The sequence below is a fragment of the Anas platyrhynchos genome, chromosome 1 (assembly GCF_047663525.1).
Source record: "Anas platyrhynchos isolate ZD024472 breed Pekin duck chromosome 1, IASCAAS_PekinDuck_T2T, whole genome shotgun sequence".
NCBI classification, from domain to species: Eukaryota; Metazoa; Chordata; class Aves; order Anseriformes; family Anatidae; genus Anas; species Anas platyrhynchos.
The window spans coordinates 84,302,663-84,320,943 of NC_092587.1; the positions used below are offsets into that span (position 1 = coordinate 84,302,663).

The 18,281-nt window shown below is 35.4% G+C and overlaps 1 protein-coding gene across 10 annotated transcripts in view; it reads right to left on the reverse strand.

Annotated features, from left to right (window-relative positions):
• Positions 1-18,281, reverse strand: part of STXBP5L (syntaxin binding protein 5L) — a 198,971-nt gene that overhangs the window by 64,904 nt on the left and 115,786 nt on the right. For all 10 annotated transcript variants that reach the window (XM_072043761.1, XM_072043774.1, XM_072043771.1 and 7 more), the window contains 8 exons: positions 11,837-11,960; positions 11,052-11,130; positions 10,725-10,879; positions 9,454-9,526; positions 8,060-8,207; positions 6,411-6,478; positions 5,141-5,181; positions 2,903-3,120 (listed from right to left, as the gene is read on the reverse strand). In XM_072043761.1, the coding sequence (XP_071899862.1) occupies positions 2,903-3,120; positions 5,141-5,181; positions 6,411-6,478; positions 8,060-8,207; positions 9,454-9,526; positions 10,725-10,879; positions 11,052-11,130; positions 11,837-11,960 (906 nt within the window). The remainder of the gene's footprint in view (positions 1-2,902; positions 3,121-5,140; positions 5,182-6,410; positions 6,479-8,059; positions 8,208-9,453; positions 9,527-10,724; positions 10,880-11,051; positions 11,131-11,836; positions 11,961-18,281) is intronic.

An 18,281-nucleotide genomic window follows, 5' to 3' on the forward strand; every position in this document is an offset into this window, starting at 1 on the left:
ATCTCCTTCTTAGTGGTTTCTCACTGAGACATCATCTTCACCAAAATCAAGATGGCAGCATAAAGAAGCTATCTAATTTGTATGAAAATCAGGAGATAAGGATCAGTACACTGAAGATGTGCCTATTTCTCAACCATTGTGTTGTAACATAACATTTCAGAAAGAAGCGATTTTGCTCAATCAGAAGAGAAAATGTCCTTTCTCAAATTTTCACTTTTGTTTCCTCCAAGCAAAATCTATACACACTTTTTTGCCTGAATCAGCTAAGAAGCCTATGGACAACATTTTCTTTGAAAGAGTGAAATATCGAGTTCAGGAAAATCTAATCTTCTGGAAGTAATTGCCGCTGTCTGAAACAATTTATAATGCTGTTTAATGTTTACGAGGGAAGGGTATGAGAAGAATATGTTCTTGTGCTGACCATGTTAGAAGTGCCTAATTCTTCTCTGGATATTTTTCTTTGTGTCTTCCTTTTTCTACTAAAATTCATTTTGTTATGTTCTATCTATCACCCACTTACACATAGAAGGAAAAATGGTGGCACCAATTTATTTTGACACACTGTACAGATCTTTTTTGATAATTGAACCACTATGTTCATTGATTTTCCTTTCTATGGTCAAACTACTGCAAACTTATTTTGTATCATTCCTCTCAAGAGCTTTGAAGGAGAGCTTCACAGAGGAATCATAGTCTGATCACTGAGGAAGTGATCTTGTTTAATATATACCTAGATATCTTTCCTGGACTGGATGGAATGGATTCAGATAATAAAACAGCAACAAATGCTTTTCACGTAACTATATGGCAACGACTCCAGGGTTGGATATAAAGCAGACTTTGAGTCATGTGCATACTACTTGTCTCCAGAATCTGACATGGAATGACACAAATAACACTTACATTATATTCAGGAAGTCCCAGGAACAGCCTGTGCCTTAAGGCATGTTCAGCAGTGGACTTCCCTGCTACATGGAGGAACCTCAGAGTAGCCTCCATGCTTCCCATTCACCATAGCAATGATGTTACAAGACTGATTGCTGTCAAACATGGTGTCTATTAAAATACTGGGGTTTGTAGGTGGAACTCAAGCTGTGTTCAGGCTGGTTGCTACAGACACTAAGGGCTAGAACTTGGGCTCACCTCGTGCAGCAAAGTCCCGAGGCTGGCCAACTCAGTCTGAATATAGACAACACTAGGCAAGCTAAAGTCAGGTATATATTCCAACAAAAGCTCCTGTACTTTTTGTTAAAAAGCAAGCAAGCAAGCAAACAAACAAACAAAACCAACACAAAAAACAAAACAACAAAAACACCATTTAGGAATGAAGACTTGAATGCTTGCAACAAAAATGGTGAAACGAGATTAGGCTTATCTCAGGGATGCACAAAATCTAGGAGAACTATTGACTATGCCAAAAAATATTAGATAATACTAAAACAACTCTTCACAGAACAATTCCTTATATAAATGTTTCTTAAGTACAGATGAAATCTGAGAAATTGTTAAATTGCACACTATTATATTTTAGAACACCCTGGGTCTGCTGCAATTCAGCTGAAAATCTAAGACATGAAAATAAAGAAAATAAATGTTAGGTAATAAAAGATAAGGTGCATTTGCTGTGGAATAATAAATGAACATTGAAATGTAATGATTTTAGCAGCATTATGTGTGAACTGGTCAATAAGGTGAAATTACTGTCCATTAGTTTAAAAACCTTCCTGAAAGGATGCCTCAAGCTAGCTTAAAAATTGCCTCTAGTGGAAAAATGAGAGGAAAAAAGCAGAATAACTACTGGTAATTAATCTCCTTACCAACTGGCACACAATTACAGGCCAAAAATGGCACAGAAGCTTTTGCCAGGCCAAAACTACAGACTTTCTAAAGGACATTAAAATAGTGTGAAAAGGAAAACTTTTGTCAGGGAAGGTGTAAATGGAATGGAATGTTTGGGTCAGCCATGGGGATTTTTTGAGAGCCAGCATACATGAAGAAAGACCTTCTGGAAAGAGTGTATCTGGAAGTTGCAGACTATTCTCCAGTGTCAGAAACTGGAAAGTCAGAAGGAAAGGCAGTCATGTTTATATTGGCTTTCCCTTAAGAGTTGTCTGCCGTTAAATATTTTAGACTAAAGAAAGATTGGTTTACATTTTAAGTGCTGTTGAGCCACACTGTTAGAAGTGGTTGTGGCTCCTGTGAAGAAATGGAGTTTTAAACGAAAGTCTGACATGCTGTAGAATGGTAAGTACAAGATGACTGCAGTGCAGTTAAAAGAACATGAACTGTATGATTCTACCTGAAATGAAGTGACTGCATAAGACCTGAAGACAGAAAAAGGTATATTTGAATGACATTGAGGATCATGGTGGTTAATTAAATAACAACTACTTAACCATACATCAGCTAGCATTTCAAATAGTGTCTATTTTGGAGGAAACAAAGTCAGTGTAAGTCAGAAAAAAAAAAATCAACTCTCTTAATTTTGTTAAAAGCCAGTGATAATTTTCAGTTCCCTTTCATGACAAATACTATGAACATAAATTGAAGATACTGAATACTTAATTTAAGAGCAATATTGTCTGATAAAACATACATCCATCAGTATTTTAGAGAAGGCAAGTATGACAGAGATTTAATGTGATCAAAGTCTTAAAAGCAAACTACATCTGAAAACGATCCTGAATTTTACTATTAAAGTGAAAAAGAAGAGAGTTGGACAGCAAAAAATCATGTTTTTATTACCAGCTTAAGTATGATCAAGATTTCCCTCAAAATGATAAAAAATGAATGTTCCTAAACCTATGTTTACCAAGTTTGATATTATTTTTTTCAAGTATATGAGTACAGAAAGCACTTTGATTTAGAAATGTTCTTTTATAAAAGATTATGAATGACTTACTGCAATTTCTGTATTTACTTCATGTTTGCTGAATCTATAAACAACCACATATGCAGAAACTCCTGCCACACAAAAAATTCGGCTTTCAGGACACCAGTACATCATCTGAACAGCAAAAGGGTCTTCTTCCACAATCTCAGCTGTTGCTTTTCCTTCACCCAACTTTTGTTTTTCAAAGACCTTTGATGTTTTTAATTTGTACAACATCTGTAGAGTAACTGGAATATATTAAAACATATAAAAATACTGATTAACAATAAGTAAATCAGTTATAAAATTCTTCAGTTCCCATTTTCTTTTCAGTTGTGGCATAACAAAGAATCATGTGAAGGCCTAAGAAGAGAAAAAGATGGGCATTACATTCTGATATGCAGTATTGGTAGGACAAGTATTTGATATTTACAAAATGTATATTTGTCTGTGAAATACTTCTTAGTACTTTCTGAGGCAAGATTATACTCAGTGTTAAAAAAGATGGTTCTGATGCTACTGCTGTTTTCCTAATGAGATGAGAAACTAACATTTCCTTTGTCTTGCTAGAAAGGAAAATGTAAGAAGCATATTAAGAGAAAAAAAAAGGAAAATATTCTGGGCAACACAAAGACTTTCTGTAAGAACAGGAGTTCTAAAATTCTTTGAATTTCCTGACTAACAAGTATATCTGTATTTATACCTGCATATAAAAACGTAATATCCAGAAGCTTTGGTCAAGAGTACAACTATAGCACTGTAAATTTTGGAGGCAACAGAGGAATTATAATTAGCCCCATTTTGCTTTATTGACATTCCCCTTTGCTGTGTTTTTTACGATTTTTACATTAATTTACCAGTGTCATTAATTAATCACTGCATAAGGTCAGAAAAAGTCAGTCTGGCCCAGCACCTATTAGGGTGTGTATTTACATAAAGGTAAAGCTGTTATGCACGTTACTGTAATTATGCTAGATCAGTCCAGCTACCCTATGTAACAAGCAATGAAAAGATGAAGAGTGATATTTTAGTTATGTAATCAGATGACAACAGAATTATTATTATTTTTTCAGTTTAAGTATATTATGAATTTATACAAATTGCAGAAATTGCTTCTGTAATGAATTCATCATTCTTCCTTGTTTTGTGGAGGTGGAAGAGGGCTCAGGATGCCCTTAGTCTCAGCATCAAATCCAGAGAGTTGCTTTGAATCAGGCATCTTGGGCCTACCCCTACTAGGACTGGAAGAATTACAGTCATGGGACACAAGTACAATGCAAGACTATGCCTTATGCATCTGCGAATTACTGGGCACCACTTGCACGTGGGCAAGTAAGAGATGGCTTTTGAGATAAACTCGGGAAGATAAACTTGGGAAACTGCTTCAGTGGCTTAGCAATTGCCTGTCTCCCACAGATCTGTGTTTTCAGATGCAAAATTAATAATTAAAAAATGTCTAAAAGCAAAGTATTTTGTGCCTTCCAGTACAGACTTCTAACTCAGGAAAGAGATGTTCTAACTGTAGCTCATGAAAGAGATGTTCTACCTAGAGATCTCAGTACTACTGAGGGGAGAAAATACAAGGCAACACTGCTCCGACTCTTGTGAAGTACAGACGTTATTTAAACCAAAATACATTTGCTTTCATCCAAAATACATGCATCTTTAAAAATAAATATATTTTACTAATAAGTACTATATGTATTTTCTGTAGGGAAAAATGCTGTTTTCCGATATTTACAATTACAGCTAAAATCTATGGAATAACTTTTCTGAAGCTTTTTCTTGCTAGGATGAACGTAAGTGCTTCCTAATTATTTCCTGGATCTTGAGACTGGGCAAGACTTAGGTCTTTAATTAAGATGTATTATTGTATTTTAATATTTTATTTTTACTTATCTGTAAAAAAGACAACATTGTACTCAGAATAGAAGAGACAAGAAAACCAAAACTGAACATTAGGTCTAATTCAGCTCACTCTTTTATATACACACAAGGATTATGCCCTTGGTATTATTTACCAGTACTTCTTCCTTCAGAGATTTTGGTATGTCAGATCTGGTGTTTTAATCCCTCTCTTGGACTTTCACTCTTTTCTAACATATCTCATTAGCAATCTTTTTTCCTAATTTGCTTAATATCTCCTGACTATTCCTAATTATACTACCTGAGATATTATGCATACTGTAAAATACCATGTATTATGTATGTGTGTGTGCATGTGCATGATTTGTCAGCATTATATAAAAGTGAACTTCAGAAACTTACTGGCAGAAGCATCCCAAAACTTTACTGATCCATCTGCATGGCTTAAAAAAATATAAAAATTAAATGTGTTAAAACAAGATGCAATTACAAAACACTTTCTACTTTCAGTGAGTGATAAATATAAGTAGAAAAACTATTTCACTTGTATGGTAACTCCCCATACCTTACTGACAATGTATAATGGCATATATACCAACCATAAGAAAATATTTTGTTACTAGTTTGATTGCATTCATAAAATACTTTTTGATGCATTTTCTATACAGAACTAAGTCCCCAGTGATTTTTAAGATCATAACAGCACAAAATTAATTCCCATACTAATGCCAAGGTTAAGATTCAGCACTTTGGGCCTTGCAGTGGGCCAGCATCAGGCCTATGCACTCTAAAAACTGCATGTATATCTAACTTCGAAAAGACAGAGGGCAAGATAATTCTGCTTAATACCTTACAGCTGCATTGTTTTTATCAGCAGAAAATCCTCCTTGAAGTAGAGTCGGAGAAAGGAGACACTTCTGTTTAAAATTAGAATAATCTCTTATCCTCCTTATTAGTACTATTGCACATATAATTTTATCTTTTAAAAGACAGCTTTTGACTATCATCGATTATAACAATTTATCGAATGCGTTGCTATCATCAGCATGGCTGAGACCAGAAGAAAAAACACAGAATGCATCTTACAAGAAGGCTAAGTTGTACTTTTCAGGGTGTTTTCTTGAAAATACATCAGACATTTGCTCAATGGGGCTGCTACTTCAATCTGAACCTTTCATGGGTATGTCCCTCACTTAAAAGGTGAAATTCATCCCAGTGCACCACATCCCCACTAATCCTGTGGTATTAAAATGAATTCCGAAACCAATTCCCAGACACAGTCACCAGAAGGCCAGAGGACAACAGGCATAGAACAGCTGGCTCCCTTTTTAATGCTTTGCTCTATGGCCCTCAAAACCACAAAATTCTGTTGCAAAGGATCCCCCTTTCCTAAGATTCCATCTTAACAAATATACAGACTTAATATCTAAAACTGGGGCCTTAATCAGTAATTCTTAACAGTAGTTCGTCCTTGAATACAAAGCTCTGTTTTCTACAGCAAATGGGAATTTCTATGGTGACTTTGCACCAAGAAGAAAAACCATGTACTTCAACTGAAGAAGTTAGGACACATATACCCTGTCAAGGGTCAAGGCTTACTTATAGGTAACCCACAACTAAAAGTTCTAGACACTAACAATTTAAAAGAACAAATCCTCAGTTTCATTCTCACCCTGTAATAATGATTTCAGGATATGTCTGAGCTCCAAGGTTCCATGCTCCACCACTGATAGGCCACTCCTAAACGAACAACAAGAGCATAGAGTTTAAAACTAATCCTGATGAATTTTGCTTGGTTGATTTTTAAACTCAAGAGCAGACTTCTTCTTGCAGAAAGCAATACATCTTATAAAAGGAATGAAAATGCATAGTATTCAAGGCTTTTAAAGCTTCTTAATATTTTTGTATATTTATCAAGACTTCGAATTTCTTTCTTTCTTTTTTTAAAAAACATTTTGGCACAGATTATGAAACTGACTTTTATGTTAACAACCAAAGTTCCAAGATTTCAGCACAGCTAACACTGCAAACATTCAAAACAGGAACCAGAGGAAGGTGTAACAAAGTTCTGCTACTGTTTTCACATTTCTTGACTCTTGGAGCTTCTATAGGATACTGAATAGAAATGAGAATCTATTCTGAGGATGGAGACTACTGAAGAAGCTGGCCCAGAAAAGTGGGAAACAAGTATCTGAGCATCATGATATGGGATATGAGACAAGAATGCATCTTCCACAGATCGTAAGAAATCATCATCTCTTTTCTGTTTTTGTTTACTAGTGGCGAGATTCTCACTCTCTTCTGTGGTCTAGGCTGGTAAAGCAAGATGGTGGTCTGTGCCGAAAACTTGATACATATGGATACAGGATGTGGCAGATGACATAGGGGCAGAGTGGGTAAGGATTTGTGCAGAGTATGACTGGGTAGAAAAATCTGGGCATACAAACTGGTTCTGAGAATACATGGACTGGATGCATGTGGGTACAGAAATGTGTGGGTGGCAAATGTTTGGCTATCTACATTCTGAGTGTGTATTTGCACATGCACAAGTAAAGCAAGTTGGACAAGAGGTTGTACAAGGAGTACAGGTGCAATGTACAGGAAGCTATGTATATGAAATAAGGATAGATAAAAAGACAAAGAAAGAAAAAACATATTTTCTAAAGTACTTTGCTGAATCAAGACCCCAAAGAAGTATATAGGGCCCAGATTCTCGGTTCATGGAAAACAAGACAGCTCCAAGGAAAGTATTTCTTTTAATATGAACAGAAAACTAATGATGTCTGACTAGTTTGCCCAATATTTTTTCTAATTTGTTTATTATGATTTCTAATCAAAACATAAACCAGATTAATGCTTGAAACTTATAAAGTAATTCCATTTTCCATTTTTATTTCTGCAGCTTGTAGAATTTCTAAGACTCTTTCATTAAGACTTTAGTAGTTCAGTAAAATAATAATTAATATCCTTATTTAATAAAAATGCTGTCAACCCTTAAATTCCACTGAAGCTTTTCTGCTTTCCATTATACTCATTTTATATACTATTTCTTTCTTTGATAGAGATAACATATTCAGACAAATTTGAATTTTAAATTCATGGCATTCTTTTAACTTATTCTGATCTGACATAACTCCATCAGCCTTAGTCCTGTATAATGGTGATTTAAGCAACCACAGAAGGAAGGCTGCCTCTAAGCTGCTGGCTGGACAATTTGAAATTAGTTATTAAAGAAGTAAAATTAAAATAATTTGGCAAGATATTTCAAAGACATAGATTGTATATCTGCTTTCTTTATTTAAATATATCAGTTTTGTTTACCTTATTGCTGTATCCTTGCTTTTTATGTTTTGCTCCTACAGAATAGAGTACAGGAATCAAATCTGGAGGACAGTCGGCAAAATATTCTGTGCAGGTGACAGGTGACTCATGAATGTCAATAGGATATGGATTTTCAAAGATTGGAAAACTAGTCAAGGAAGACAATTTATTAGAAGCACTGTGATACACTAAACCATATAAGAAGACATATTGTTATTTTACAGTGTATAACAATCTAAGTAAAATCATTACTGATAAAGTACATTTTCCCTTATTTTTTTTAAAGATATGTATTGTTTTAGTGTCAAAAATAACTAGTAAAGATATAAAAATTCTTGTATTGTGACAAGAATTCTTTTTTTTTTTTTTAATGTAAAATTTCCCAACACCTCAAAATCCTATTTATGAGTTTACAGAGGTTATACATTTTCTAGAAGCATCAGGTTCACACATATAATATGCATGTATACTATGACCTAAGAACTACCTTTACAATTGTGGATTTTATGTTGAACAGTTTTGCTTATTGGGTTGGTAAACTACTGATTCTACAGTGAACAATTGAAATAACAGATGAATTAGATCTCAGTTTATTTCTCACTTGCATCAGTTTGGACTGTCTAATAAGAAGGCAGGCCTCACTTCTGGCAGATTACACAATGTTATTCACAATTCAAAAATGCAAGAAATTTTGCTCTGATTCCACTTACATCCATTTTCTATTGCTGAGGTGATTGGAATTAAGCTTGAAAGTGAATGATATCAGAATATGATTCATTTAAAATGTTTCAAATCATTAAAGATAAATTCTGTTGTTAGTTATACCAGTGTAAATGTGGACATACATAACTGTTAGTGTTGGATGCACAGCAAAGGAAATAAGAATTGGATCCTACATTTCATGATATATAGTTACTCTCTGGTATTAACGTTGATTCCAATGTGAAAGAATTATTTGTCATTTAAAACAAAAAATGGATTATGAAAGAATCCCATAGATCCATTATAATGCCATTATTTATTAAGATACTTGAGTAAGCATCTAAGTGGTAGCCCCCGTGGAATCTAGTGAAGTTAGGTGTGCATATAAGTACTGGTTGAATCTAGTTTCTAACACACAAGTTCAGGTCATGATTCAGCAGGTGACCAAGAATCACTTAACATCAATGTAACATGAATGTTACAGGCTTAGATTTATTCCCAAAATTGAAATCAAGCTTCTGTCAATTAGCTGATCCTAGTTTTTTAGGTGAAGGTAAACATATACAGTGAATTAACACCAAGAGTTAATGATTTTGGATAGTAAAATGACATTGCGTGATATCATTTGGATTTTTATCATCTGCTAGACAGTTAAGAAGTATAAATAACTTGATACAAGACTTCACACTTACTTGCTTTGTGTCAGGTCAACAACAATGAGATCTTTTTCCAAAAGCACAACTACAGCATAGGGTTCTTGAAATTCTGTAAGAGAAGAATAAAATATGAAAGACCTGGAGTTTTTCCATTAGTCATTCTAATCAAGTAAGTTACATATATGTGTGATTTTTTATTCTTTAATACAGATGAGTTACAGTTGGTCACTGGAAAATTTGTGATCGAGAGTGCAATTAGAGAAATATTTATAATTTATTATATATAATTATTAAAGATTTTTCCCCCTAGGAAATACTTTTCATAACAAAAGCTTACATCCAGCCACATAATTCTCATAATACTCCTGTAAGTCTGCTGTGTTCAGTTCAGATACTGAAAAGTTCCTTCCTTCTGTACACTCTTTAGAAGAACATATAGTTTGTCTCTGCATTTATTAATTTACATAGTGAAAAAAGTATTAAAAAATATAAATATGAAATTAAAACTGCAATTTCAACTGCAGCAAGCCATTCCAATATGTACAAGCTCAAAGTACACTCTGGAGATAACTCATGCCAAAACACTTAGTAAACAGACAGCAACTTAGTCTCCTTTCAGGCCAGCTATGAATGCATGGTGTTTGGCATTCTGTTGTTACACCAGGCTGTAAGTAACAGGTCAAACCAAAATATTTAAATAATAGTGTGTGATCAGGGGGAGGGCCTACAAAATGTTAATACTGGAAAGCGTCACTTTATTTGCCACAGGTAAATGAAATGCCATACTAACTTAGGCTACTGAAAATTAAATTTATTCCATGACATTGAAACATAGGCCATTGTTTTTAATGTGCAGTTGATTTAGCTATGTATAGAAGATTTATTTTACTTCACTCACTGGGGGATTAAAAAGCTAAATTTAGTTTCTTTTCTACTTACAGCTTTTCTAATGTTACTTTCTGGAGTTTTCTGTGAATTTACTTCAGCATTTGGCAGTCCCACAATATGCAGTAAAACACTTTAAAATATATACGCACATATGTTTGATTAAGAGCAATATTTCCTCACACTAGTCCATGTGTTTCAAACTTGTATCTGGAGATTTATGCATACTTTATTGTCAACTGATTACTTGTTTTCTATATTGAGAATGCAAACAAGTTACAGTTACTTTCAGTGATTTTTTATTTTTATTTTTTGAGATGGAGACAACTGTGAGAACAGAAGTTCCTGGATGGGAATTAAGAAATGAGAGAAGATTGCTTCATTTGTATTTTCTGTAAATATGTTTTGCTTACTGTACTCACCATTTGGATATGGGGTTTCACAGAGAGTTAAAAAATCAACTATAGGGTGATCCATTTCAAGAACTGTAATTGCTTTTCCATGCATAATTGTTAGACTTGGTCTTCGACAAGCCTTATCATATGACAATCCACCAGAAAATATCACAAACGGTTCACTATATCAAATATAAAAACATAGCAACCGTAAGTTTACACACATAGAAGTTTACAGTATAGGTTTAGTGTCTTTAAAAAATATCTTTGCAAAAAGAAAAAGGGGAAGATTCTGAAAGCAGTTTATTAACTCAGGAATGTAACATTGAATTAAGTACAGAATTATAAACATACCTGTTTTTACAGGTCTTGTACTCTACTTTAAGAATTGGTTTACAGGATTCGGGTTTTTTACCATCTCTTTGAATTTTTCCTAAGGAAATAAAGAGAGTGAAAACTGTATTAAAACATCATGATAATAAAATTATCATGCTACCAAAATAAAATATACACTTGGTAGCAACTGTATAATCAGCAAGAGAATGGAACTCGAAAGCTACAGGAGATGATGAGTGTTAATACCTATTTCCCTAATACATGAGTTTATTTAAATTAATTACATTTATTATGGCTTTAAGTTTTTACTGCCACATACATTAAAGGACTAGAGACTACCCTTCAAAAACATATAAAAGCTATGCAGATTACTGAAGAGGATGACACAGTTAATAATTATTGAACTTCACCAACTGTATACCTTTTCTGATCACAGAATGACTATAAACAGGTTGATTTTTTCCTAACTCATATTTAGGTTGACTCAATTCCTTTTGTTGACAAACTGTTACATGCTTTGTCATGTAACTAGTTGAAGGATAAAATTAAATGAAGTGTACATTTAAATTCATGGGATCATGGTTAATTCTGGCTCAGTATTTTCTTCCAGTCAAAGAAAAGTTGCTTGTAAACTAAACAAACAAACAAACACACCCAAAACAACAACAACGAAACCAAACCAATTTTGCTTTTATTACTTTGGGGAATCTATGCTTGTTTTCAAGAATAAACAAAGACATTAGCAAACAACATGGAGAACATTGTACTGTTTCTTTGTTTTACTCTTTTACTATCAAAATTACCATGTGGGATTGTGGTCTGGAATGGTCTGTTGGGACTTTTCAGGTTCCACAGGGTCAAGCTTCCATCTGAGTGACTGCACATGAACTGTTTCCCTTCATGGTGCCAAGCAACGGAATGAATAGCCTGGAGAAGTGAATGAAGAACTTGAGACTGGAAAGGAATACACTGTCTACGCTAATGATATTTTGATGTATGACTTTGGATTATATTAATCTAACCGTGTATCAACAGTGGGATTGATTTTGTTTGTCGAGTCCATTACCAACACTTTAGAAACCAATGGCTGTAATCTATTGCAAATCAAGCAAAAACAATCCATTATAAATGCTAAAAGGACAGAAGAATGTAAGAAACTCTACTGTGTCAGACTAAAATTGAGGAAACAGTGTTAAGCAAGAAGTATATGAACAATATACAGTGCAATCATAATATGTCTGATAGCTCTTAGAAGTATTTCATTTGTCAAATGTACGGAGAATGCTATGCAACAGTTTTTACAGGTAACATACAACATACACAAGCTTTCCCAGCAGACTTCTTTGGAAAAGTAGAAATAGTACTCTATTCTTGAATTGTTTTTCCTCCACATACTTAAGTTTCAGAGAAAGTACACAGAAACCTGTGATGCTTAATTTAAATACAAAATAAAATAAAAGACTAGGATTGTTTCATTGACATAGGAAAAAACAAAAACAGTGATGTAAGATAATTTGGGAACAGATAGTGATTCAGAGAAAAGTAATGTCATACTCCTATATGCACAATGCAAGTAACGTATAATGAATGTTAGGTACTCCAGAAAAGGAACACTTAGAAAATTAACAAAACATTCTCACTAATTCACTAATAACTAGTGGAACTGACTAGCACAAGATATCAAGAAGTTCAAACACGAATTAGGCATGTAAAATAAATAATGACATTATCCATAATTACATCAAACAAGCTGGAAGGATAACAGTGCAAGTCCTCAATTTTTTTTTGGTGCATCCTAGAAACTGACAAAAGACATTTTCTGACAAAACAAAGTATTGCTTCTTTGATTACCACAGCTTCTCACACACTTCCCTCAGAAGCAGAAATTCCCTGAATTTTCACTTGATTTTATTCCCCTTGTTAGCTGCCGAATAGCAAAAAATGCAATATACTTATATGTAAATGTAAATAAAAGACAGTTATGCTTCCATTTTGCTTACATTATGCTTACAATGCTTACAGTTGCATGTGTGTGTGTCTTCTTTTTTTTAACCTTGTTTATTCAAATCACTTTAAAATTATGTCTAGGTATTTAGTCAGCATTGGAGTTGTTCATATCAATTTTGCCTAAGTTGATCAGAAATTAAGTGGTGATGGTCACTCTCCAAGACTCCTTGTTGGTCTTCCTCTTTTAACAAGTATATTGATCTTTATGGTTGGTAATGGCTCAGGGTCTGAAGGGAATTTCAGGGAAGAAAAAAAAAAAAAAAAAAAAAAAAAGCTGTGTCTCCTTCCCAGAACTTTTACTCAGCTTCTGAGGCTGGACAACATAGCCACAAACCAGGATTTGCATTAAGATGTCCCAGATGGAGGAGGAATGCCCCAAGAGGAATCTGACTTGCTTTGTATATGAATAGTTAGCTAGCACACTGGTAAGCTAGACAAGCCAATAAAGACTCAAAAAACTGGGCAGAAACATTGTGAACTCTAGATACTTACCTTCAAGTGACATAATGGGTGTCATTCAAACTTCCACCTACCAGAGTAGAGTTGTCAGAAAATTCCTCTCAAATACCCATAAGATATCAAACTACAACTTAAGCAACAAAAGATAACACAGAAAGATGGCTCACATACAGGCCAACGACATTGCCCTCGGTTAATAAGAACCCTAGATCTGTGGGAACTACTGCATTTCTCTCCTCATGCAAATTAATTCTGACATGAGCTTATTCATGCTTGCTATCATGCCAAATTCAAATCTGCTTTTGATGTGTTATCACACATAGAAACATTTCGCATGGTTACAGTCGCTAACTATGCTTGAGCAGGAGCTAGTAACTAGCAGCTGAAATTTGCTGCCTGTTAAACTGCCTCTCAGCTGCTAGGTGCCACCTGCCAACATAAGCCTCCTGTTGAGTGGAGCTGAGCAGGAATGCTCCTATAGTCACAGACAGCTGGCATAGCAGCAACTCAAACTCACCTGATAGACTGCCCTGAAATGATCAAGAAATACTTAGGATTTGTTTTGGAGGTCTCAGCTAGGAGTCATGAATAACACTGAATGATGGCAATGAGTAACTGTCCCTAATTTTCTCTCTGCTAGAATGTGTCTAGTATTCTGATCCACTTCTTCAGCATCCTCACAAAAAACGAGCAGTTATTTACTTTGAACAAGAGTTCATCAGAGTGGGTGATTCATGTGAATGTTCACACAGTGTGTACACATAAAGCATATCACTCCAGATTGGGTATGTTTCTCCTGCAATACCAACAGTGGTTGCATGCATACTCCATCTTCTCTCATACTCAGCATGTACTAAAATTAAGCATGCCCAACACCATTTCAGTTCACTCCTGAGCACAAAAATCACTCCACTGAGAAGAAATGATGGGTACTCTAAAACCACTTTTAACCATATTTTGAACAAACACAATACTAATCTCATCCTATCACTTAAGTCTTAAGAATCCTCTGTATTAGTAGAACTACAGGACCATTACAGCAAGGGCTGCATCAGATTTGATGCTTCCATAATGGCATAGTGCTTGATAAAGGTAGGGAGATGTCGCTTGTCAAATATCTCTGAGAACTCTGCAGCTTCCTTTGGGAGATGTGTTCTAATGAGAGATGGTGTCTATGCTATAGAAAGCTCTGAATATGATTTGACACAACCTGTCAAACTTATAAAGCCTGCATAAGAAGATGGTTGGTTTTTGGGGGTCTGCCAACTATCAGTAATAACTTGCAGATACCTTGAAGTATCTCATTTGTTTATGTACTTTCTTTTTATACCGTTCTATGGACATAAAATTTAAGGACTTTAGGAAATAGTTTGAAATAGGAGCCTTTTATAGAGGGCATCATGTTGGATCATTGATTGAAAGGGCCCGAATATCTCATACTCAAGAGAGATGATCACCACTGGCAAGATGACAGTCATCATCACACCAAAACACAAACTTGCATCTGACAACTCAAAGAGCAGACAAAGGGTCTAAGCAGCAGGTTTAAGCTCCACTCTGGCACCAAGTGTCTCACAAGTGAGAACATTTTAGTCTCTTGAGAAGCTTTGTCACAGTAGAGAAGAGCACACTGAAACTCCTTGTATAAGGAGTTGATGGGCTGAGGCAGCTTCTAACTTGTCTTTAGTAGTGCTAAAAGAGAGACAGGACTAATTTTAGCTCCAGTGAGTAAAACATGAGTACCAGGGAGAAGCTTGAAAGGGAAAATACAGGCTTATAAGAACACCCAGTAGAGGAGTTCCAGATAATGCAATTTATACAGCCTTTCTGATCCTTGGTGAGAACTTCCATCACTTGGAAGAAGCAGACATTTTATGTATGAAAGGTTTCCAGCCTTCACGACAGTAAGTATAGCGTGACTAAAAAAGGGTAGGGAATGCAGCTGTAAATGCTTCATTTACAAGTCTGTTAACAATGGGCAGAGTCCTCAGGTCCCCCACTTACAGGCTACTGGGTTATCTAAATGAGCTGTTTATTCTAGGAACAATGTACCCATGACATTGATCTGGATGGCAAGGAAAATGAAAGGACATATTTCTGCAAGTATTGGGCAGATCCTGCTAATATTGTAGGAAACAACTAATTGCACAGTCATAAGATTGCCCATAGTCTGAGGAGATGTCTGCAATATGTCATGTATCCAGGTCTGCAAGACTCATGTGATGTGAAGCACCACACTGGTATGACAATACCATGCAGCCTAGAAAGGACAGGCAAGATTGCACAGTGGTGATGTCCTAGTGGAATAAGAACCAATGTCTCTTGATGAACCTTTTGTTAGCCAACTGTTCAAATGAGAATGTTAAAGAAAAAGGACCTGTTCCATCTGAGCTGAGTGTCCACTACTCAATTAAAAAAACAGCATTCAACATAGTGAAAAAATATTGAATGGAAGAGACCTTTTAATAACATTTCTCAATGACAATCACATGGAAGCATTTCCTGTAGCTATACTAAACATCTTTAAAGTCATGACATAGGAGACTATCCCTCTCTATGACAACTGAATTACAGCAGATATAGTTCTCATCTTGAACTTAAAAAAAAAAACAAAAAAACACAACAACTTAGATTCATAGGTACACAATCAGTTACAAGCCTCCTTTCCCCTACAGTATAAAAAATATCTGCCATTAACTTATTGCTCCTGTGCTGCACAGTGACTGGTTCCACAGATCTGAATAACAACAGAGAGCCTGCTTCTCAACACGTCTCAGGAGACAGGAATCCAACCCTACTGAGGAGAAAACCAGCTGAGGCTTGATCCTGTGGAAGGATGAGTATCTAGATGGAGTCCTGAGGGTGCTTACCCTGTGCTTAATGTTGAGTGACATTACCAAGCTGGATACCTATCTGAAGAAGATTACAGAGAAGAAAAAACTGGCCTTGGTGATGAACACTCACGATGCATCAAAGACAAGAAAATAACCTGCTTCTCACTCTATGCTCCAAGTGCCTCTTCCTTGGAGGAGCCTGGTGCCAGGAAAATTTTGGATACTGAACAGAAGAACCTGCTCCACTGATAGGCCAAATAAAGACACTGACATCTGACTGTCCTTAGAGATGCCAGAAGAGCAAGTGGTGAGTTAGATGAGATTCCCAGTTCTTTCACCATTTAATACGGTGACTACATCAGTTTCAAAACTGGTGCTAAAGAAAATATAATGGCATAAGAAAAAATTGTCTGGCTTAATTTCATTCATACCCTATTCAGAGAGGCATTTTGATATTCAAGGAAGGTACAGAACAATTACAGCACTTTATGTGAAACCTCAGATACCGTGAAATTGCAATTGGCTGGCCAGAACAACAATTCAAGTAGATTGGTCAGATATCATGGGGCACAGAGCACTTCCATCAGTCCACACAGAATGGTGAAGGGGAGCAGAAACAATGTTTTCTGGACTCTGATCTTAGGTGACCATTCTGTAAGAAGAGGCTCGGGTTTGAAAGCTTTTGTTTTGGTGCCAAATACCAAGTGACACATGCTGAACTAACCATTTGTGACTCATAAAAGCTATATAACTCAGGATTTAAAAAGAAACCTTTCTAGGGATTTCCTAGAGGAATACTAGCAGATCTGGAACATTACCAATCTGGAGCCTGAAAGTCTGGAATAAACTACAGTAGCTAGTTCACACAGCCCTTTTATAGACAGCAGAAAAAACTTAAAAGTACGTCAGTACACAGTAGCAAGCCATCCTAAACTGAACAAAGTGGAGTAATGACACAGCAAGTAACCACTGAGGAGGAAAGCAAATGACTAAAGAAAACAAACAGAACAACACAAAGACAATTCCTGAGGACAGTACTGAAAAATGTGGAACAATTAAACCACAAGAAATATTCAACACCCAACCACTCTGTCTCAACAAGCAATTAAAAAGAACGGAAATGGTATTATGAAGATCTTTTATGTATTCTCTTCCTGAGAACAAGAGAAGACAGTGAATGAACAGGCACCCCCTTAAGAGACCCATATAAAGTGGTCCAATCTCAAGGAATAGAATAGGTGCATTTTCACAAATGTATGCACAGGCAGACTGTCACTTGTCTGTCACAACTTGACTGTCACAACAAAAACAACGAAAAAGAGCTACAAGAAACCAATTACTGCCTGGATAACTTAAAACAAAATTTCCTTTGCTACCTTCAGTTTTAGTTGCATACTCATCCCTGGCGAACTTGCAGAAGGGTTGGTAGAACAAAGCAAGTTTTTCTCTAAGGGCAGCACAAAACTCATAATAAGAACATATTTATTTTTGAAATAACATGTTTATTGATACAAGAACTGTATGTGTGTTTGATACAATTTGCTTACAAACAGCAAGAGTCAATATTCTGATAGAAGTAACCATACAATTCTGAAAAATTTTTACACGGCTCTTGAATACTGGGTAATATGAATAGACCTACAAAGTAATTTGGCTTTCATGCTGATATTCTAGTAATACTCAGTAAAGATAATAATAAAATTCCTCATGTAGCTGTATTTCAGGTCAGCTCATTGCTATACTCTATTCAACTGGGGAACCCCACACAGAAGCACATGAACTTGTCAGAATCAAGATGAAGAGATTCTGTTGTAGTACACTCAAAAGAGGCTAATGCAGTACAACTAGAGATCTCAGGTTTTGATTTCTGTTGTCAATAAGTTGCTCAAAAGCAGAGCACAAACAGTATTACCAGAACAAGCAGTACTTTAAGATAAATATCCATTTG